General features: G+C 41.8%; 1 protein-coding gene across 11 annotated transcripts in view; it reads left to right on the top strand.

Annotated features, from left to right (window-relative positions):
- The window catches only part of PLCB1 (phospholipase C beta 1), a 1,208,816-nt gene that overhangs the window by 780,897 nt on the left and 403,768 nt on the right, over window positions 1-24,151 (top strand). For all 11 annotated transcript variants that reach the window (XM_033937380.1, XM_033937379.1, XM_033937383.1 and 8 more), the window contains 2 exons: window positions 4,173-4,243; window positions 20,868-20,964. In XM_033937380.1, the coding sequence (XP_033793271.1) occupies window positions 4,173-4,243; window positions 20,868-20,964 (168 nt within the window). The remainder of the gene's footprint in view (window positions 1-4,172; window positions 4,244-20,867; window positions 20,965-24,151) is intronic.

Genomic DNA, 24,151 nt, shown 5'->3' with positions numbered 1-24,151 from the left:
CCTCTGAAGGCATGCAGCCCTGCACCTCCCCCCTGAAGGCCTATACTCCCATCCCTGAAGGCCTGTCCCCCCCTTGAAGGCCTGCCTGTCCTCCCTGAAGGCCTATGCCACCATCCCTGACTTGTCTCCTCTTTGAAGGCCTGTCCTCCCTTAAAGGTCTGCACCGTGCACCCCCCCTCAAAGGTCTATTCTCCCCTTAAAGGCATGCACTATAAATATATATATATAGTGCATGCTTAGTGCACACAGATGGCAAATCAAACACAAAATGCTTTATCACATTCTGCATTACGCTATTTTTGCTATTAGGTGTGCATTAGCACTTAACACAAATTAATATAAGAGCCCCTTAGTGGCTTACCCAGGAGCAGTAGTAGGGTATGAACCCCTGCCCTATGGTTCTCAGCCTATTGCTCTAACCATTAGCCTGCGATTTGCTAGCTGTGACATCCTTGAAAAGAACAGCTTCATTTAATAAGACTCAGTGGGACCATTTACAGCCTTTTGGATTCCCTCAAGCTCTGAGCTGTGTCACGCAGAGCTAGTATACAGACAAATGTAGAACCTCCGGCTCAGCATTAGGATAAATATTATTTGCTTTCTTCCTCATCATTTGGTTCTATTGGGAGAAGGATCCTCTGGAGTGGTTGTTTAGATTTAGAAGTCTTTGATGTACCAGAAAGACCATTCCAGGTATTTGGAACGGGCGACATAGCCTCTAAGTAACTCCCACAGTTGTTTTCACTCAGATGCAATTTTCCAGCTTGCTTCAGGAACATCAGAGTTTGTGAAGTGAAAGCTGTACATTGTGTAAACAAAGGCTCTCACCCTCTTGAATCCAGTAGCATCACATCTGATACCAGTGTGAGCGTTAGCCATAATAACATCGGTGCAGAAGAGCGAGAGCAGGTTAGACTGGGACAATGAATGCAGACTCAGTATAGCAGGGGTGTCAAAGTCCCTCCTCGAGGGCCGCAGTCCAGTCGGGTTTTCAGGATTTCCCCAATGACTATGCATGAGATCTATTAGCATACAATGAAAGCAGTGCATGCAAATAGATCTCGTGCATATTCATTGGGGAAATCCTGAAAACCCGACTGGATTGCGGCCCTCGAGGAGGGACTTTGACACCCCTGCACTATAGGAAGCAATGAAGCTCAAGACATTCTCAGAGTAAATTCTTAACCCCATATTCAGGTAATGTTACCTCCATATCAAACATTTCCTCTCAGAAAGATCTGCCTATATGAATTTGGTACAATGTGATGTAGAACCGCAGTTTACATGGGTGGTGGAGTTTGTGCAGATACATCCAGGTAGCTTAGACTACTGTGGTGTCCAGATACGTTTTTAAAACCTCCCCTGCAGAATGTCCCAGCTTGGTCCCATTTATGCAGTTAAAATTATGTTGTGGAGAATTAAAACACACAGGCATAGGGCACCTAAGCGGGGGGGAGGGGGCGGGGGAATTATCAAGCTGCATTAGGACCTTACATTGCATTATTTGCCCCTTAATGTGACTTCAATGGCCCCTTAATGTACGGTTACCAGACATCCGGATTTCCCCTTATCCTTCAGGTTTGGACAAGTTCCTGAAGGATAAGGGGATTGAGGGATATAGATAGAGGTAGAGATAGGATTATGGAAGGGTATAGATAGAAGAAAACTGGGGATTGAAAGGTTTTAGACAAAGGATCATTTACAGGTCATGGACCTCATGGGCCGCCGCGGGAGCGGACTGCTGGGCACGATGGACCCCTGATCTGACCCAGCAGAGGCAACTTCTTATGTTCTTATGTCCTCCTTTTGAGGACATGTCCAGGGGTCCAGTCGGCTTTTCAAAACCCGGCACTTTGTCCAGGTTTTGAAAAGCCTCCCTCAAAATCGCCATTGGGCAGAAGGGCAATGCGATGACATCATGCAAGTGTGTGGATGCCCTCCTGCCCGACCAGAGCAGGCAGCAGGGGGTGGGGCTAGGGTGGGATTGGGGGCGGGACTGGTACATGATGGGGAGGGGATGGGTGGAACTGGGCAGGCCTGGGGGAGGGTCTAAGGGATCCAGGAAAAAGGTGCAGACTATGGATGGAAATAGGGAGTAGAGAGGGCAAATGCTTAATGGAAGTGGGGAGGACAGAAGTGCAGATGCTGGAAAGAAGCAGGGAGTACAGAGCAGCATATACTAGTTGAAAATGGGGAGGCAGAGTGGCATATGTTGGATGGAATAGGGAGGAGAGAGAGGACAAATGCAGGATGGAAGCAGGGAGGAGAGAGGGGGCAGATGCTGGATGGAAGTGAGAAGGAGATAGAGAGGGCAGATAGATGGTAACAGGGAGCAGAAGGCAGACGCTGGATGTAAAATGGGAGAGAGAGGGCAGATGGATGGAGAAAGAGGATAAAGTTAGTGAGAGGCTTTATATGGTAATGCTCCAAAACAATTAACCTCTCTTTTATGTATTCTAGCAAATTTATTAGTACATGGAGTAACTGTAGCTTTAAATTTCAGTTTCCAACTGTTTTTAAAGTAATTAGGAAGAGTCAGCAGGTACAGTTGTTTTCTTATCAAGCAGTTCAGATGTGGAGCTGTCTTCCTTTAGAAATAAGAAGCCTGAATTTGTATATTATTTTTGTAAAGTTTTAAAGATCTACTTTTGTGATAAATATTATTCTTGATATTTTATCTCTTTATGCAATTTTTTTTAAGTATATACTCATATATGTGCTCCACTTAATGTAGGGTTCTTGTAATCTGCTATGAATCTGAATTGGAAAATTGAGGAATATAGGACTACTGATTAGGTTAGAGAATAAGAGGAAGTGAAATAGGAAAGCCAGGTTGAGTGAAAGAGGAGGCAAGTAGAAACAGTAAAAAGCGAGAAATTGAGGACTGAAGAAAACTGAGAGAAAGGAGGAGATAAAATTGACAAATGTACAGGAAATCCAGGGAAAGCAGAAACCAGAGACCGGTACCAACACAATTGAGAAAAAAAGTAAATAGACAGACAACAAAGGTAGAAAAAAATAATTTTATTTTTCGTTTAAGATAGTTGGTAGTTGTGTTAATAAACATCAACAAATAAAAATAGAAATAAGGTGCTTTCAATGGAAGTAAAACCCATACAAGATCATATTTATTTTCTTATATCCAGCTTGAAAATGCCTCGTTTACAAACCTTGTCTATTTTTATTTAATCAGGCAGTAGCCAAGGGCCATAGGTATAATGTGTGTTCTCTACTGCTGAACAAGCACTGTGCAAAGCACTGATTGACTTACAGTGCCCTCTACTGGCTGATTTGTATTAAATCTCCAATGTGTTTTCAGATGGTAAAGGGACCAGAGTGTGATAACATATAAAGTAGTAAATGTTGGCACAGAAAGACCATTATAATCCATCCAGTCTGCCTAGAAAGGTGGAAGGGATATGCCTCCTGCTCTCTTCATATTATCCCCTTTTGTTTTTTTAGGGTTGTAGCTGCTGATGCCTGAAGATTACCCCCTCTATTCAACATTTTAAAAAAAATATATGATTACTCTGTGTACAGGAGTGATGTATTTTTTCATCTTATTTTCTTATGCCAGTGGTAAAGTAGTACAATTAGTTCCCAAAATATAGTTTACTTTAAACTTTTAGTTAAGTCAAAGTTATATATGTGGTCCTATTTTTTTTTTTTTAAGCCATTCTTATCCTTTCATAGCAAAAGGGTCCACTAGAATATTTTATAGAATAAGTCCAAGATGGACCAGATGTGAAAATGCTATTTGGTTACAAGTTATATTCCCGTTGTATCTACTGTACAGTATGAAACTGGGATGAATCCAGGAGGAGAGAGAATTCTCAAAAAGTATCTATACATTTGTGTTAATTTTAAAAAACACTCTTTATTTCAAGCTGCTATTTCACAAACAATTCTGATTGCAGGTTAACAAAAATATATATATTAGCCTTTCTCGTAGATCAGATGTGTATTCTTTTTTGGCAGATATTATTTGAGGGCACTGAGGAACATTACAATAAGGGGTCCATTTGCTAAAGTGTGATCATTTGTTGTGATGCTAAGCAGAAAAAACATAAGCCATTCCGGGAATACAATACTGCACAAGGAACACTAGTATTTTCTGACTTCTGTCCGATTGATGGTCAGTTGGTCACTGTGTTGTAATTCAATTCTTGCAGGGGAAGCAGATGTTGAAAGTGACGAGGACGACGAGGATGATGATGACGACTGTAAGAAATCAATGGATGAAGTAAGCACCTTTCGTTTGTTGTGAGTCAGTTGATCATTTGCATCGCTAAAAGTGGGCTGGCAAACGGGTTTTATTGTCTCAGGGTAGGCTGGACAATGAATGGAGACTCACTTTTCTGCGAAGGTTTAAATGCAGGATCAAGGGAGCTCAAGACATTCTCAGAGTAACTTCTTATTCCCTATTCAGGTTATGTTCCCTCCACATCAAACATTCTCTCACAGAGAGATCGGCCCATATGATTTTGGTGCAATGTGATGTAGAACTGCAGTTTGCACATGTCAGATTGCCTGCATGGTTTGTTGGTTTTCACAGTCACGCGTTAAAGCATTATTGTTTATTTATGTATTAATTTATTTGCTTTTGGCTCACACCTTTATCGGTTGTAGCTCAAAGCAAGTTGCATGCTATATCTGGGGAAACGGAGTATTTGAAATTCAAAAGGCATGGGAAAAATAGTCCTGTGTACTTTTGCAGTAAATAGGTCCTCGGTTAGGAGCTAGGTGCCTTAATCATGGACACCTAGCGAAAGCAATCTGTGCGCAACTTAATTTTTTGTCAATACTAATTGACCACACCATTACAAACAATAAAAAAAAAAAAAAATCAAAGATTACATGCAAATATCGGCACAGTACCTAGCAATACCTAAGTCGAGGTGCCCTCCAATGCCTAATGACACCTACCTGAAAGGTAGGTGTGGTGAGGAGCAGAGAGAATAGGCGTGGTTGACTTAGACATCGCTAAGTTTTGTAGTTAGGTGCCAGTAAATTAGACTAGGAAAACCCTGGTATAAACTACTGGCGTCCACCACAAAGATCCCTAAGCATGCCTAATTGCCACTAGGCATCATTCTATAAAGGAAATTCAGCTACTCAATAGATAACTTATGTGCTCAGCTCTGAACTGAAAAGAATCAGGATTACATATATATGGCTAAGTAATCCATTAAAAATTTTTTAGTGGTATCACTGAAAATTCACAATTTTATTTCAAGTGTTGGTTGGTCTTCCATTGAGGGTTTACCTAAAGGTGATTGTTTAGCTTCAAACTCAATAAATGGTACTTTTCTGCCATCTGGTGGATAAAGAAAGCTTCACCTAAGACAAAGGTAATCTTTTTTTATTTCAGCACGAGACTAATGGAATTCTGTCAAGCCATGCAGCCTAGAACATAAGAACATACTGGGACAGACTAAAGGTCCATCAAGTCCAGTATCCTGTTAAAAACAGTGATCAAACCAAGTCACAAGTGCTTGTCAAGATCCCAAAGAGTAAAACACATTATAGGCTTCTTTTACAAAGGTGTGCTAGTGTTTTTAGCGCACACATCAGATTAGTGTGCGCTAGCCAAAAAACTACCGCCTGCTCAAGAGGAGGCGGTAGCGGCTAGCGCACAGCATTTTAGCGCGCGCTATTCTGCACTTAAGGCCCTAACGCACCTTTGTAAAAGGAGCCCTATGTGTTTCTTATTCTAGGACTAAGCAGTAGATTATCCCAAGTCCATCTTAATAATGTCTTGTGGACCTTTGTTTTAGGAAATTAGCCAAACTTTTTTAAAACCCTGTTAAGCTGACTGTCTTCATCACATTCACTAGCAACAAATTCCAGAGTTTAATTACATGTTAACTGAGGAAATATTTTCTCTGTTTTCTTTTAAATCTTCTGCCTAGTAGCTTCTTTGCTTGCCTCCTGGCCCTGTTTTGTTGAAAAGAATAAACAAGCAATTCACATCTATCTTCCTTTTCTACTCCACTCCATATTTTAAACATAAAAGAACATAAGAACTGCCATCTCCGGATCAGACCTTCGGTCCATCAAGTCCGGCGATCCGCACACGCAGAGGCCCAACCAGGTGTACACCTGGTGTAATTTTAGTCACCCATATCCCTCTATGCCTCTCGTAAGGAGATGTGCATCTAGTTTGCTTTTAAATTATAGAACGGTGGATTCCGCAATAACCTCCTCTGAGAGAGCATTCCAGGTGTCCACCACTCGTTCTATGAAGCAGAACTTCCTGATATTTTTTCTGGACTTGTCACCCCTTAGCTTCAGTCTATGTCCTCTTGTCTGTGTCACATTGGACATTGTAAATAATTTTTTTTTCTGCTCTATATTGTTGATTGCTTTCAGTATTTTGAAAGTCTCGATCATATCCCCTCGCAGTCTCTTTTTCTCAAGGGAGAACAATCCCAGTCTCTTAAGTCGTTCCTCGTATTCCAAGTTCTCCATACCTTTTATTAGCTTCGTTGCTCATCTCTGCACCCTCTCTAGCAGTTTTATATCCTTCTTTAGGTTGGGAGACCAATGTTGGACACAGTATTCCAAGTGTGGTATTCTATCATATCTTCCCTGAGCTGTCTCTTCTCCAAGATGAAGAGCCCTAGCCACTTTAGCCTTTCCTCATAGGTAAGTCGTCCCGCCCCTTTTATCATTTTCATTGTCCTTCTCTGTACTGTTCCTAATTCTATTATAAGGCTCCTTCTCAAAGCATTTAGACACACAAAATACCATAGATATTTGTTTTCCATTCCTATCAGAAAAATAATAAAAACTTCCCCAATAATAAAGATTTTTAATTATGTTTTAAAAGGAGCGGGGGAAATAAGTTGAGATGTTACAAAGTCATGGGATAGGAGGTAATGTTCTATTATCAATTAAGAACTGGTTAAAAGAAAACAGAGAGTAGGGTTAAATGATCAGTATTTTCAGCGGAGAAGGATAAATAATGGAGTTCCCCAGGGGTCTGTGCTGGGATTGCTGCTTTTTAACATATTTATCAATGATCTAGAGATGGTAGTGTCTAGTCAGATAATTAAATTTTCTGATGGCACAAAGGGCTCCTTTTGCTAAGGTGTGCTGGCGGTTTTAGCGCGCGCTACACGTTAACGCCTCCATAGAGTTTGCAGTAGTATTTTTCGTTTAGTACGTGGTTTGCGCACGTTAATCTTGAGAGTGTGCTAAAAACGCTAGCACACCTTAGAAAAAGGAGCCCAAAGTTGTTAAGAGAGGGTAGTGGTTGCCTGGAATGCGCTCCCGAGAGAGGTGGTGGAGAGTAAAACTGTGACTGAGTTCAAAGAAGCGTGAGATGAACACAGAGGATTTAGAATCAGAAAATAATATTAAATATTGAACTAAGGCTAGTACTTGCACGGTCTGTGTCTGTATATGGCCGTTTGGTGGAGGATGGGCTGGGGAGGGCTTCAATGGCTGGGAGGGTGTAGATGGGCTGGAGTAAGTCTTAACAGAGATTTCGGCAGTTGGAACCCAAGCACAGTACCGGGTAAAGCTTTGGATTCTTGCCCAGAAATAGATAAGAAGAAAAAATTAAAAAATTTAAATTGAATCAGGTTGGGCAGACTGGATGGACCATTCGGGTCTTTATCTGCCGTCATCTACTATGTTACTATGTTACAAGAGGATTGTGAAATAATGCATGAAGACCTTGCGAGACTGGGAGGCTGAGCATCAAAATAGCAGATGACATTTACTGTGAGCAAATTCAAAGTGATGAATATAGGAAAGAGGATTTATATCTACGTGATGCATTGTTGAGAATATGATTAAACCTTCTGCTGAGTGTGTAGCCGTGGCTAAGAAAGGAAATAGGAGGTTAAGAATTATCAAGAAAGGAATGGAAAACAATAATGAAAATGTTATAATGCCTTTGTATCACTCTGTGGTATGGCAACACCTCAAATGCTGTGTGCAGTTCTGGTCACCTTTTACAAAGGCACGCTAGCGGTTTTAGCGTGCGCTAACCGCTACCGCCTCCTTTTAAGCAGGCGGTAATTTTTCGGCTAACGCGCGCTAATCTTGTGCGTGCGCTAAAAATGCTAGTGCACCTTAGTAAAAGGAGCCCATAGGGGTTCATTTGCAAAGCAGTTAGACACACAAGGTACCATAGTTTCCTATAGCAGAATTAGAAACAGTACAGAGGATGACGGAAATGATAAAAGGGAAGGGAAGACTCCCCTATGAAGAAAGGCTAAAGTGGCTAGGGTTCTTCAACTTGGAGAAGAGATGACTCAGGAGAGCTATGATAGATGTCTATAAAATACTGAGTGGAGTAGATAAATATGAGTTGCTAAAACAAACAGAAGAAAATATTTCTTCCCTCAGAGTGGATAAGGAGCATATAATATGTTTTAATCTTTGAGATCTTGCCAGGTACTTTTAAATAACTTAGACTCTCCTTCCACATTAATTCCAACGTCAAAATGTTCTAACTTCAAAGTTCCTTCTCTCCAAGAAATTCTATCCTTATTTCGGCAAATGAATTTAAAAAGTTCTCAATTCGATCTGATACCTCCATTCTATCTAAAAAAATATTTTTCACATTTCGGACCATTCATACTATCTCTTATTCAGAACAGTCTGCTTACATCTTCTGTCCCGTCACATTGGAAAATGGCTTCTATTACTCCTATCATTAAAGATCATAAAATTAGTATAAATGAAGTATCAAATTTTCGGCCGATCACTAATATACCATTTATAGCAAAATTAACAGAAAAGTTAATATTTAATCAGCTGTCCGATTTCATAGAGAAAACAAATGCATTACATCCGAATCAAACTGGTTTTAGAAAATTTCATAACACAGAATACTCTTTAATAGGATTGACCACCAACATTCAATACTATTTAGATCACCACAGATCAGTTATTCTTTTCTCCCTTGACATTTCGGCCGCTTTTGATACCATTGATCACGATTTACTCTTAATTAGACTCGAGGAAAAAGGAATAAATGAACAAGTGCTACAATGGTTCAAATCTTACCTCTCAAATCGAACTTCTACAGTCAGATTTAACAATGAAAATTCGAATTCATTTACCACTTCTTTTGGTATACCTCAAGGTTCAATACTATCCCCCTTATTATTCAACATCTTTTTATCTCCGTTATTAGAAATTAGTCAGGCCTTAGGTTTTATACCATTCTCTTACGCTGATGACATACAACTTATTCACCCCTTGGATCCCGGAAATTATTCAGAAATCTTAGCTATAAATCAAAAATTGGAAAAAATTCAAAATTGGTTGGATTCAAATAAACTTGCGTTAAATATTAATAAAACAAAATCCATTTTGTTTACTTGGAAAAAAGAAATAACACTTAGTAATCCTTTTTATCTTAAAAACATTCAAATTGAATTGGTTCCCTCAGTTAAAATCCTTGGAATAGTAATTGATGCGAATCTTTCATACCATGATCATATTTCTCTTATAGTTAAAACCTGTTTCTTCAAACTTCGTCAAATTAGATCAATCTCTAAATTCCTTACTACTTCATCCCTGAAAATATTAATCCATTCTTTTATAATATCAAAAATCGACTACTGTAACGCTTTATTTTTAAATATCACAAATAAGGAGAAAAGGAGATTACAGATTATCCAGAACATTGCCGTAAAATTAGTTTATAATGCAAAAAAGTATGACCATGTCTCACCTCTTTTGAAGGATGCACACTGGTTACCCATTGGGCATAGGATCATGTTTAAAATAATGTTTCTTATTTTTAAAACATTAGCTTTTAATGAACCGCAGTTCATATCTAAGTTATTAATTCCATACAAGCCAAAACGCTCGTTAAGATCATCGGAACAGAGTCTCCTTTCAGTACCATCTTTAAAGGTTATTGGAACCAGAAGACTAGATATTTTTACAGTTATGGGCCCTCAATGGTGGAATATGTTACCACAGTATATTAGATCTGAACCTGATTCTGTAAAATTCAAATCACTTTTAAAGACTTATTTATTTAAAGATGCCTATGATTTTTAACACAGCTTTCTTAATTCTTTTTTACATTGTGCTCTGGTTTTATAAATACCCTCCCTATTGTTCTTTCCTTTTTTTTTTTTTTTTTTTTTAACAATACCCTATTATTGTAACTTTTCCCCCTCTCTCCCTAAACTCATGTATGTATCATTTGTATCTTGTATTTTTGAATTATCTTGTAAGTTTCTTATATTAAAATTGTAACATGTACATCGCCTAGAATTTATAATAGGCGATTCATCAAAAACTGAATAAACTTGAAACTTGAAACTTGTTTGAAGCAAGACACTGGGCTTGATGGACCTATGGTCTGTCCCGGTATGGCAATTCTTATTCTGTACTTCATTTTTTTGTTGTGATTTAAGTTGATTTATCCTCTCTTGAGTTATGAAAAGTAAAGTGGGATTGTCTTATGTGATAAAGTAATTCCCATAAAGCAGGCTTTCATTTCATCAGTCTCGGCTACTCTAATGCTCTTCGTGTAACTAAGCTTACTTGTAACTAGTGCAGAATATACGGAAATGAGATCTTGTGCCCTATATTGAAACCGCGGGAGGCATCCTAGCTACTTCCCACAGCTGGCAGCAATCCTGGATATTTGATGCCAGGGCCATATCCGGCTACCAGCATTGACTATCCAGGTCAAAGTTTGGTGGCTTGAATTTAACTGGCCAAGCCGACTTTCATTAGCTGGCCAGCTATGGCTAATGGCCAAAGATGGACCTACGTGTTAGGCATCTATTTGGCTATGTGCCTTATCTGGCCTACAGATGAAAATCGGCAAGACATAGCCCATCTCAGGGATAGCCAGCAAGCAAAATATTCCGCAGGAGATAGGCAGCTATCTCCTGGTGAATATTGGTGGATTGCAGGCCAAATGGGACTTAGCCGGCCAGAAATCATTCACCGCTAGCTAAGTTCCACTGACTATCAAATCCACACAATTTTAAATGGATTTCTTTCAAGTGTTGGTTGGGCTGCCACTGAATATTTATTTAAAGCTGATTGTTTAGCTTCCATGCTCATTAAATGGTGCTTTGCTGCCATCTGCTGGAAAGAGAAAGCTTCACTTATGACAACTGTTAAATTTTTCTTTCAAATGAAGATTAATGGTATTATGTCAGCCATGTAGCCATATAGCCTAGAATATAAGAACATAAGAGTTGCCGTACTGGGACAGACTGAAGGCCATTAAGCCCAGTATCCTGTTTATAGTGGTGGCCAACCCAAGTCACAGGATCCCAAAGAGTAAAACATATAATGTGGTGCTTATTCTAGGAATAAGCAGTGAATTTCCCCAAGTCCATCTTAATAATGGCTTATGGACCTTTGTTTTAGAAAATTATCCAAACATTTTTTTAAACCGGCAACAAATGAGACACTTCTTTCAGGCCAGCCTCCCTGGGAAGCTGCCTACATTGCTTAGTGCATGTCTGTACAACAAATTATAAGTAGGTACAATGTCCTCACCTTCAGTAAATGGCACTCAAAGTTAGGCACCGTTAATATTCGCAGTGGTTCTCAACCCTGTCCTAGGGGACTCCCCAGCCAGTTGGGTTTTCAAGATATCCCTAATGAATATGCATGAGAGAGATTTGCATATAATGGAGGAAACAGGCATGCAAATATGTCTTATGCATATTCATTAGGGATATCTTGAAAACCTGACTGGCTGGGGGTCCCCTAAGACAGCGTTGAGAACCACTGCTCTATAGGATGCCGATCTCGGCGGCCGCCGATCGTGTGTCAATCACGTATCGGCTTCCTTTGGAGAATCATGGCTATTTTTCCTGACAGATGCCTTAAATGTAGGCCAGCATTTGAGGCATCTGCCTCGCACCTATGGAGATGTGTAGAGATTCTTACTGACGCCCAAGGCCACTTCTGGGGAAACCACGCCCACTCCATGCCTTGGGCATCTGTAAGTGCCCCTATGCATCTCCGTAAACGCACAACAGATGCCTACAATGTAGGCGTCCTTCCTCGCCCAAGTTTTTTTTTTTTAGAAAATGTGCATCCCGATTGGCTGCCAAACATTGGTAGGATACCTACCGCCGCCTAAAATTGATTAGAGAATCAGGCCCAAAGTGCCTATCCACTAAAATAGCACTTAGCATGGATTTGCATGCCAAAGGTTACACCTGCCAAAACCTAATATAAATCCTCAAACCTAAATGATAGCAGTTGGGCGATCTCTACAGAATCTGGCGGTTATAGTTTATATGGTACCTGAAGCAATACCAGATAAAGTAACTTGGCCCCGAGCACAGTGTTTATCAATGGTAGAAACAAAATTTGAAGTTCTGTCTCATTGTTCCTAACCCATCACTTGAAGCATCGGGCTACCTAATTTTGATTTGTCAGCTTATTTATTCTTATTAGTAAACATAGCAACATAGTAAATGATGGCAGATAAAGACTTGAGCAGTCCATCTACTCTGCCCAACCATCACACACATTATTAATTCATGATTAATTTGTCTTTCTTTGGCATAGACCGTAGAAGTCCGCCTGGTACTGTCCTTAGGATCCAATTACTGGAGTTGCTGTCAAAGCTTGCTCCAGCCTATCCAAATCATCATGTCATTTGTGGAATATTTATAAAATAAAACCCTAGCTGTGCATGCGCACTCCTACTTGCGTGTTCCATTTTCCCTGATCCGTGAGATGTAGGTCCGTGGCCGCAGGAGTGCGCATGCGCGAATTCCCAGCCCCTACCTACACTCGCAGGACTGGCTGCCAGCGCTGGACTCCCTGCTCTCCACACGATCGGTAAGGCTCACTTACTCCCTTGCCGCCCTCCCCCCCTTCCCTTCCTGCGATCCGACCGGCTCACTTAGTTCCTTCCCGCCCCCCCTTCCCTTCCCGACTACAAACCTGCGACTCCAGCACTCTACACACGCTGCTTCGGGGCCTTCTACTGCCCTGATTTACTCTGGCACGTCCCTGATGACATCATCAGACACGCAGCAGAGCAAATCAGGGCAGTAGAAGACCCAAAAGTAGCGTGTGTAGAGTGCTGCAGACGCTGCTGGAGTCGCAGGTTTGTCGGGACCGCGGGAAGGGAAGGGGGGGGGCGGTAAGGGACTAAGGGATCTGGCCAGACCACGGGAAGGGAAAAGGGGGGTAGGGGAAACGCTGCTGCTGCACAGGGAAGTAGTGTGGGGGGAGGGAAATGAGGGGGAGGGAATGCTGCTGTGGCTTCTGCACAGGGAAGTGGGGGGAGAGAAATGCTGCTGCATAGGAGGCAGGGAGAGATACAGATAGATAGATAGATAGAAAGAAAGACAGACAGTGGGAGGAAGGGATACAGAAAGAAAAGAAGAAAGATACAGGGACAGGGAGACACACAGAAAGACAGACAGACAAAGGGGGCCAGGGAAAGAGACAGACAGAAAGAAAGTCAGCAGGAGGGAGAGAGAGACAGAAATAAGGAAAGACAGACAAACATATATTCTAGCACCCGTTAATGTAACAGGCTAAAATACTAGTAAACTATAAAGGTCTACCCAGCACTTTCTGTCCCCAGTATGGCAATTTTTATTTTCTTATTCTCTACTTCATTTTTTTGTTGTTATTTAAGTTGATTTATCCTCTCTTGAGTTATGAAAAGTAAAGTGGGATTGTCTTTTGTGATAAAGTTATTCCAATAAAATAGGCTTTCATTTCATCAGTCTCAGGTTCAAGTTCAAGTTCAATTTATTTATTACAGTATATCTCAAATATAAAAGCAAAGGTAAATCAAAGTGGTTTATAATAAGAATTTAAAATGTAAAATAAACAAAGTAAAAATTAAATAGGGTAGTGAACATGAGGAAAGAGGGAATCAGCGGATTACAATAAAAGTAAAAAGGTTGGGAAAAGGGATGAACAATATGGTAGAAGAGGAAACAGAAAATTTAGTTCTGCCCACACTAATTTCATAAAGCCAGGAATGCAACTTTTGCGAAAAGTTGTCATCAAAGGGAAGTAAATTAAGAGCAGAAGGCCAAGGAGAAGTAGTATGCATTTAATTGTACTCTAATGCCCTTCATATAACTGAGCTTACGTGTAATTAGTGCCAAATATACAAAAATGAGATCTTGGACCTATATTGAAACCGCAGGTTATCTCTGTATCTTGGTAGAGATTCTTCTTTGATTTTGTTCCTTTGTGTCTCTCCTGGATTGTTGTTGGGGTTGTAATACATCCCTGAATTCAGAGGAAATTTTGTCAGCAAGGACAGGCACTACTGGAAAGAGTCCAGAGAAGAGTGACTAAGATGGTTAAGGGGTTGGAGGAGCTGCCACAAAAGTGAAAGATTAGAAAAACTGGGCCTCTTCTCCCTTGAACAGAGGAGAATGAGAGGGGACATGATCGAAACATTCAAGGTACTGAAGGGGATAGACTTAGTAGATAAGCACAGGTTGTTCACCCTCTCCAAGGTAGGGAGAACAAGAGGGCACTCTCTAAAGTTGAAAGGGGATAGATTCCGTACAAACGTAAGGAAGTTCTTCTTCACCCAGAGAGTGGTGGAAAACTGGAACACTCTTCTGGAGTCTGTCATAGGGAAAACCACCCTCCAGAGATTTAGGACAAAGTAAGACAAGTTCCTGCTGAACAAGGACATACGCTGGTGGGCCTAGTCTCAGTTAGGGTGCTGGTCTTTGACCTAAGGGCCGCCGCGTGAGCATACTGCTGGGCATGATGGACCACTGGTTTGACCCAGCAGCCGCAATTCTTATGTTCTTATGTTCCTCTATTTTGTAAAAGACTGGGTAGAAGCTCCAATCCTTTTTGGGGAATCTTCTTGTTTCCTGCACCCTCTGGAAATTGAGCACCTAATGCTGTGGGTAGCTGAAAAACACTTTGCCCACTTCTAAGTGAGATGACATTTTCTCCAGCGGTGGAGCTTTGCTAACCCAATTTTACTTTAAGATTTTATCCACTTACCTGACGGTCTTAGGACCCCTGAGGAAGATATTTACAATCGAAACATGGACCGTGTTGGGTCCCTTTCTGACACATTTTATGTGTTATAAATACATGTGAACTGTCTATGACATGTGGATTTTAGATGTTGTCATAAATAAAGCACCTGCATTGAGGTACATTGATTCTGTAGTAGTTCTTGTGTTCTTTGATTGCTTCATTATCAACTGCAGAAGAGTCGGAATTTCTTTTGCTAGCTGAAAAACAACCTCCCGTTCTCTACTTTCTACTTTGGTTCCCTATGAGCCCTCTGCCTCCAACTTCAGACTCCAAACTGACACACTCTAGTTGCATCAACAGTCTCTCAGAGTTCAAAAACCACTCATGGAAGTTAACTCTGTCATTGCTGGTATAGGCAGAGTGAGTCCAGCAACTTCCTTTGAGTTCCACCAGAAGAACTGAAAGGAATCCACTTTAGGTTTTGCATTTAGCTGCCTGAAGGCTATGCTTTGACTCCCATATCAGCAATAGTGCCTTTGTTTCTGATTTTATCGTATTCCAACCATGAAATGAAAACACCAGAATCTGAAAAGGTTAATACTTGATTCTTTATAAGCTCAAGGGGGTTGAAACCTTCCTTTAGAGTCCCTCACCTACAGATAACACTATCTATTTATCCAAATATATATCTATAAGTATACACACACAAACATCTGTTTTAGCTGTGGATTTTTTTTTCCATGGTTGGAATAAATCCAGAAAGAAAGACCCACTCCTCCCTCAACACTAGCCCCACCCAGTCCACAACTAATCTAATGGCAGCCCCTTCCTCACAGCGACCTCACTAATAGCATCCCCTTCCCCATAGCAAATCCTATCACATTTGGACAACCTCCCAATACTTAGTACCTTCTGAAGCTCACTTCCTCCCCCAGGTCTAAGGTGGCACCCAAAATGCAACCCATAATGATTCACAAAGCGTAATGTAGATAAATATAAAATACTTAAAATATATATTACTAAGCACAATGCAAAGATAAAAATATTAACGTTCAATACATTTATGAACAAAAGATAATAGAAGCAGTATTACTGCTAGGGGACTGGTGTGTGGCGCAGTGGTTAGAGCTGCTCCTTGTGACACTGGACAAGTCACTTAATCCCTCATTGCATTAGGTACATTAGGTAGATTGTGAGCCCACCAGGACAGATAGAGAAAAATGCTTGAGTACCTGAATGTAAAACCACTTTCTGTGCACGGTGGGATCTCTCAGAGAGAGAAAGAGATAATGGTTACTGAGTATGGGCAGACTAGATGGGCCATTTGGCCTTTATCTGCCATCATGTGTCTATAAGTGATATATAAATACAAAAAATATATATATTACTACTAATCATTCTATAGTGCTTCTAGATACAGTATAAGCAGCACTCTACACATTATATGCAGGTACTTTCTTTGTCCCTAGTAGCTTCACAGTCTGAGGTGGTTTTTGTACCTGGAGAGTTAGGTGACTTGCCCAAGGTCACGAGGAGTGGCAGTAGGGAATCAAACCCAGTTCTCCAAGAGCGCAGCTCACTGCATTGACCACTAGGAGTGTGAGGAGTGTCGGAACTTATGCAGGTTCATAGACAACCCCGCGAAAGACAAAGGCGTGTGCCGACAACTGAGCGCAAGATGGAGGCGCGCGCCGAAGAAAATTACAGTTTTTAGGGGCTCCGACGGGGGGGTTTGTTGGGGAGCCCCCCCAGTTTACTTAATAGAGATCGCGCCGGCATTGTGGGGGGTTTGGGGGGTTGTAACCCTCCACATTTTACTGTAAACTTAACTTTTTCCCTAAAAACAGGGAAAAAATGAAGTTTTCAGTAAAATGTGGGGGGTTACAACGCCCCCACAACGCGGCGCGATCTCTATTAAGTAAAGTGGGGGGATTCCCCCCCCGTCGGAGCCGTAAAAACAGTAATTTTCTGCGGTGCGCGCCTCCGCGCTGCGCTCAATTGTCTGCGCGTGCCTTTGTCCTGACACCCTTATGCATATGTTCATACAGTGTGTGTTTATAGTTTATTTATTTTTATCCTGCATTTCCGAAAGTGTGTCACAACAAATACATACAAATCATCATCATGACAACACACATGCACACAGTTTGGGTAACAAGATCCTGGAACTGGAAACAGAAATAAGGAATGCCGACCTGGATGTGGTGGCAATATCTGAGACCTGGTTCACGGACACCCATGGGTGGGACATGGGTTACAACTTGCTTCGCCGGGACAGGGAGGGCAGAATGGGAGGAGGTGTAGCATTATATACAAAAGATGACATTAAGGTCACAAGAATCACCGACGTCCAGTACACTGGGGAATCTCTTTGGGTCAATTTGGCCAGAGGAAAGGACAAATGCCTGTATCTTGGCGTAATTTACAGACCCCCAAGACAACAGGATGACCTAGATATGGAGTTAATAGGAGATATAGAGAATATCACCTTGCGTGGGGACACAGTACTGTTAGGCGACTTCAACATGCCTGATGTGGATTGGGACACACTTACCTCTGCTTCCGGCAGCAGTAGGAGGCTATTGAACTCTTTGAGGGGAGCACGTCTCAGGCAACTGGTGCTGGACCCAACAAGGGATCAGGCAATACTGGACCTGTTACTTACCAATGGGGAAAGTGTCACAGAAGTCTCGGTGGGAGAAACACTAGCCTCCAGCGACCACAACATGATATGGTTCAATCTTAGGAAAGGCTTCACTAAACCTACCACACTGACCAAGGTCCTCAAATTCAAGGACACAAACTTCCAGAACATGAGAGAATTTGTTCACCAGGTGCTACAAAGCCAAGCAGAAACCAATAGTGTAGAAGAAATGTGGTCGACTCTGAAAGCCACCATACAGGAAGCGACAAACCGCTATGTTAAATTAGTAAGTAAACGGCGTAGGAACAATAAGCCGCAGTGGTTCACTGCGGAGATCTCAGACCTCATCAAGAAGAAGAAAAAAGCATTCATCTCTTACAAACAATCAGGGAAACAAAACTCTAGAGTAGAATACCTGGCCAAGTCTAAAGCCGTCAAAACTGCAGTCAGGGAGGCTAAATTCCACATGGAAGAGTCTCTAGCAAAGAACATCCAGAAGGGAGATAAATCATTCTTCAGGTACATCAGTGACAGAAGAAAAAACTCGGGAGGGATAGTACGTCTTAGGAAACCAGACGGAGAATATGTGGAAAAAGACTCGGAAAAGGCACAACTATTAAATGAATATTTCTGCTCAGTCTTCACCCGAGAAGCGCCGGGGCAAGGCCCCCAGCTACAGACAAGGGTTAGCTCGGCTGACCCATTTAGTAATTTCAAGTTTACACCTAGCAGTGTCTACGATGAACTGTCAAGGCTCAAGGTTAACAAGGCTATGGGGCCTGACAACCTACACCCCAGGGTGCTCAGGGAGTTGAGTGATGTCTTGGCGGAACCGCTGTCCGTGCTCTTCAACCTCTCCCTTAGTACAGGCAGCGTCCCATTGGACTGGAGGACGGCTAACGTCATTCCACTTCACAAGAAAGGCTCAAAAATTGAGGCAGCAAACTATAGACCGGTGAGTCTCACATCAGTATTGAGCAAACTAATGGAAACCTTAATCAAACACCAATTAGACACAATCCTTGATGAGAGGAACCTGCGGGATCCCCGTCAACATGGATTTACTAAGGGGAGATCCTGCCAATCCAACCTGATCGGCTTCTTTGACTGGGTGACGAGGAAGCTAGATGTTGGGGAGTCCCTGGACATCGTGTACCTGGACTTTAGCAAAGCATTCGATAGTGTACCACACCGCAGGTTGCTAAGTAAAATGAGTTCTATAGGATTGGGCGAGACATTGACAAAATGGGTTGGGAACTGGCTTGGAGGTAGGCTTCAAAGGGTAATGGTAAACGGCACCCCCTCTGAAATGACGGAGGTGATCAGTGGAGTGCCCCAGGGCTCGGTCTTGGGCCCGATCCTGTTCAATATCTTCATAAGTGACTTGACAGAAGGGCTCCGAGGTAAAATAACATTATTTGCCGATGACGCCAAGCTAAGCAATGTAGTGGGCAAAAGCACAACGGACAAAAACTCAATGCCCGACAACATGATGCACGATCTACTCCTACTGGAGCGCTGGTCTAGGACCTGGCAACTCAGTTTCAATGCCAAAAAATGCAAAGTTATGCACTTGGGTAGCCAAAACCCATGCAGGACTTATACCCTTAATGGTGAGATCCTAACAAGAACGGTAGCAGAGCGGGACTTAGGGGTGATTGTCGGTGAGGACATGAAGGCTGCCAATCAAGTGGAGAAAGCTTCATCTAAGGCAAGACAAATCATGGGTTGCATACGCAGGGGTTTCGTCAGCCGTAAGCCGGAGGTCATTATGCCATTGTATAGATCCATGGTGAGGCCCCACCTGGAGTACTGTGTGCAATTCTGGAGGCCGCATTATCGCAAGGACGTGCTGAGGTTGGAGTCGGTCCAGAGAATGGCCACTCGGATGGTCTCGGGACTCAAGGATCTCCCGTACGAGGAACGGTTGGAAAAGTTGCAGCTGTACTCGCTCGAGGAGCGCAGAGAGAGGGGAGACATGATCGAGACGTTCAAATATCTCACGGGCCGCGTCAAGACAGAGGAAGATATCTTCTTTTTCAAGGGTCCCACGGCAACAAGAGGGCATCCGTGGAAAATCAGAGGCGGGAAACTGCGAGGTGACACCAGGAAGTTCTTTTTTACTGAAAGGATAGTTGATCGCTGGAATAGTCTTCCACTTCAGGTGATTGAGGCCAGCTGTGTGCCTGATTTTAAGGCCAAATGGGATCGACACGTGGGATCTATTCACAAGGTAAAGGTAGGGGAGGGTCATTAGGGTGGGCAGACTGGATGGGCCGCGGCCCTTATCTGCCGTCTATTTCTATGTTTCTATGTTTCTATACAAAAAAAAATTGCAAACAATAAAATAGCTAATTAAACCCGCCCCCCACTTTTACTAAACTGTGATAGTGGTTATTAGCGCAGGGAGCCTTGCTGCTCCCAATGCTCATAGAGCTCCTATGAATGTCTGGATCAGCACAGATCATTCAGCACAGCTCCCTGCGCTAATAACTGCTATCACGGTTTAGTACTCCTTCACACGACATAAGATAGAGTTCAAGTTCTGTACTTCATTTTACAAAAAAAGGTGTTTTCAGTAATATTTTTTTATGTTCAATAGATTTTTATTAATAATTTCAAATATGAACAGATCATGACACAAACAGTTCACAGAAACGATTAGCAAAACAGATTAATTACAAGAATCAGTATACAAATAATGATAACACTAAAACTAAGCATACAGAAACATAAGAAAACTAACAGCATGGATGTACATTACCATGGAAAAAAAATGATATTCATTTTAATTGTGATATGTCACTAAATTTTGTGAGAGGATTCCAAATTTTTTGAAAATGTGCAAACATCCCTTTTTTTCCGCAAACACCCTTTCAAACTTACTAAATTCTACCATTCCATGTTTTCAACTCTTGAAAAGTCCTTCCATTGAGCAAGAATTATTTTAATTGGGCAAAATTCGTACAAGTTTGGCCTGTTTATCTGTGATTGAAGTATTCATGCAAGTAATTTTTAAAAAATTCTGCAAACCATAGTTTAGTCTATAGGGATACGTGCACAAAGGTATGAGAGAGTATGCATGCATGTGTATGTGTAGGTATGTTTAGGGTTATTCTTTGAAGTATTATATTGTGCTTGACACCTTTAATTTTCATGATGTGTTTTATGTGTAACCTCTATTATATATTGCCACAACAAACAAGCTATTCTTATCACAACACAAGGCTTTTGGCATGAAACCTGCATTTTTATCTAGAAAAGGTTGCATTTTTTATTTCAGGGAACTGCTGGAAATGAGGCTAGTGCTACAGAAGAAATGTCCAATCTCGTGAACTACATACAGCCAGTGAAGTTCGAGACCTTTGAGATGTCAAAAAGTAAGTCCCATGCTCTGCTAAGCAAGAACAGAATGTGGTCACACATTACAACTACTTAAACAACTGGGTATATTTAGAGCAAGCTTTGGATGGGAAATGTTGAGCTAGACAGATTCATTATCCTCAAATAAATGATCCTATGAACGTTTTTGGAGTACAGAACCTGTTTTAAGGGTGTGTTGCCACTTGGTCAGATGCGTTTAAAAAAAACTCTGTGTAACCTTAATAGCACTTTCAGTAAATGGGCACCAAGAGAAAGAAATGGTGGGTGGGTGGGTGTGTGTGTGTGGGGGGGGGGGGGGTGGCTGCAGACAGAATTCCACTGTACATACAGGATAATGAAAAGATTTTATTTCAGATTTTATTATCCTTATCACATTATTTCTTATTCCTTAATCAGATGTAAAGCAGATGCAGGAGTAATTTAGGGAGGGATTCAACAAATGGTTCTCAGAGTTAGGCACTGGGAAGATCCATACTCAGTAGCATAGTATTGGGGGGGGGGAACCGGTGTAGGTGCTGTCATGGTGGAGGCACAGGCACCTCACCTCCTCTCCACTTCCCCCCCCCCTTCCTTCCCACTCTCCCCTTCACTGCACAGGCACCTATGACATACCTCTAGCTCTTCATCAGTGCGAGCAGCAGCTCCAACTTGCTGCTTGCTCCGGCCTCAGCGCAGCCCTCTGACATTACTTCCGGGTCCTGCGACTAGGAAGTGACATCAGAAGGAGAGCAGGCAGCAAGCTGGAGATGCTGCTTGCGCCAAGGAAGTTAAACAGGTTTGGGTGAAGGAAAGGGGAGCCTGACCCCTTAACCGTGTGTGGTGGGGGGGGGGGTAAAGAGGGCGAGGAGAGACACCCTCGCTACATCAGTGTCCATACTAAACTAGTTTATTTATTTTAATTATTTATTTAAAAAAATATCTCATGCCTATTACCTAGTCGAGTTACAAATCACATGCATAAAAATCATCCACAGTACATAATATAAATAATAAGAGATACAAACCTATAATCAGCAATTAAAATTAACCTATACAAATAAATGTCATACAGTAAAATTCAGGCAATTCTTTGAAAATGTCTTAACTATTAATCGGAGTAAGCCTGTACAAATAAGTGTGTTTCAAGCATTTTACTTAGTGTGGAAATTACACTGAAATTTGAGCATGAGCACTTATGCCTTTTTGTGTCTAAAATTAGTTGCTTAAAATTCACCCGAGTCCTTCATGCAGCAGACCTTGCCTAAAAATTCAACTAATTTGAGACACTGAAAGGACATCTTTCCGGCGGGGGAAGATATTTACTGGTCAAGCGGCTCACCCGAGTCCCTGAAGCAGTATTTAAATGAAACCCGCGGGGGTGGGGTGACTTTTAGGGGAGCACTTTGAGAATGAAGGTATCTCTGAGGCATAGCATTTAGAACGGCAGTGAGGCGACTCCAACAGATAAGAAGCATTTTTGTTGTTTTTGCATACATGTTGTTATCACACAAGAGACATTAGTTTCACTTTGGGGTCCTTGCATTAAGGTGCGCTAACTGATTTAGCACATACTAAATAAGGCATCCATTGTATTCTATGGGCACCTTAGCGCGCTAATCTTTAGTGTACACTAAATTGGTTAGTGCACCTTAATGAAAGGACCTCTTTATTAATTAAATAGAAATATGGACGTTTTGGACCAGATTATATAAATGATGCCTTAGTTAGATGCCGCTAAGCACTCTAATTGCAGATGCCTAGCAACGCCTAACTAAATCCTCGCGCAACCCAAATAGTTTCAGTTAGCATAAATGGCATAGTAATTAAATGCACCGTTGAAGTAAATTGTCAGATTATTTTAAAAAAACCAAAAATAATTAAGAGTTCTGGGCAGAACTCGGAGCAGCGCTTAGCGATGCCTAAATCAAGGCACCCTCTGATGCCTAACGATAGCTACCTGAAAAGTAGGCATGGTTAGGGGCGGAGCCTAGGTGTGGTTGACTTAGGCATCAATAGGCTTCTGAGTTAGGCACCAGTAAATTAGGCCTGATAAAACCTGGCCTAATGTACCATCGCCTGCCTCTATGACACCTAGTGATGCCTAAGTTTGCTTTGGCACCGCTAGGTATGATTCTATAAGCAGTGCCTAGTGGTTGATTAACAACCGCATGGAACAGCTCCATTTATAGAATCCGGCCCTTTGAGCATAGTTTGTTTCATTGGCCCATAAGCTCAATGAATGAGAAAAACTTGCAGATTTACCTTTTAGACAGTCATAAGGGCCAAGGTGCTGTCAGTATAGGTGAGTTTTATATCTGAGGGCATCTACAGAAATATAAAACAATTATTGGGTGGTTCTTTTCCCTGATTTATTTGGCTACAGTTCATTATATACCAGTGGATTTTTCAGGTTTTTGTGCATAGTGTTTGCTACACAACTAATGGAAGCTGGGCATGTAAATGACCCTGTTCTATAACTGTGCCTAAATTTCAGTAACATCCCTGATTCGCCCTTGCCTTTCCCATGATTATGATCCTTTTGAGTTATGCACCTTAAAATTTAAGTGTGCATTTTGTAGAATAGGATTCAGGGCAGATCTGCATGAACATGCAGTCCCCGTTTTATGAACATCAAACTTATATCGGACTCGTACTTATGAACGGGGTTCCTCGTTCTACCTTTGGTTTTCCAACACAACCCTCTCCCTTCCTTCCTTGTCCCAATACACCCCTCTCTCTCCCTCCCTCCCTCCCTCCATTCTGTGCCCCAAGTATGTGCCTCCATTCCTCCCTTCTTCTGGCTGACTCCCTCCTCCTTCCAGTCACAGTCGTTTCTCTTCACAAAGCCATGGGCAGTGATTCCTACAAGCACAGCCCAGGCCTGTCCCAGAAGCCTTCCCTCTGATGTCGGAGGAAGCTCCTCTGCAGCTTTCACCCTGCTTCAGGCAAGAATGGCATCTAAGAAGTTTGATTTGCTTGTAATCTGAAGGCCTGAACAAAATACTGGAGCAGTTTATGGTAAATATTGGTTTTGAGAAAGGAAGGATTTATTTCTGCTTGAGACTCCTGGAGTGGAATCAAAGTGCCAGATTGGAAGAGAAGAAGCATCTTAGCATTTTGAAGAAGTTGTAGCAGAGCCAGAGAGACTATGCATAGAGTTATAATAGTCCAAAAGTATGAAACCCATTAGACAATGGAGAACAC

Source organism: Geotrypetes seraphini, chromosome 3, assembly GCF_902459505.1.
Source record: "Geotrypetes seraphini chromosome 3, aGeoSer1.1, whole genome shotgun sequence".
NCBI lineage: Eukaryota > Metazoa > Chordata > Amphibia > Gymnophiona > Dermophiidae > Geotrypetes > Geotrypetes seraphini.
This window is presented reverse-complemented; position numbering and strand designations above follow the sequence as displayed.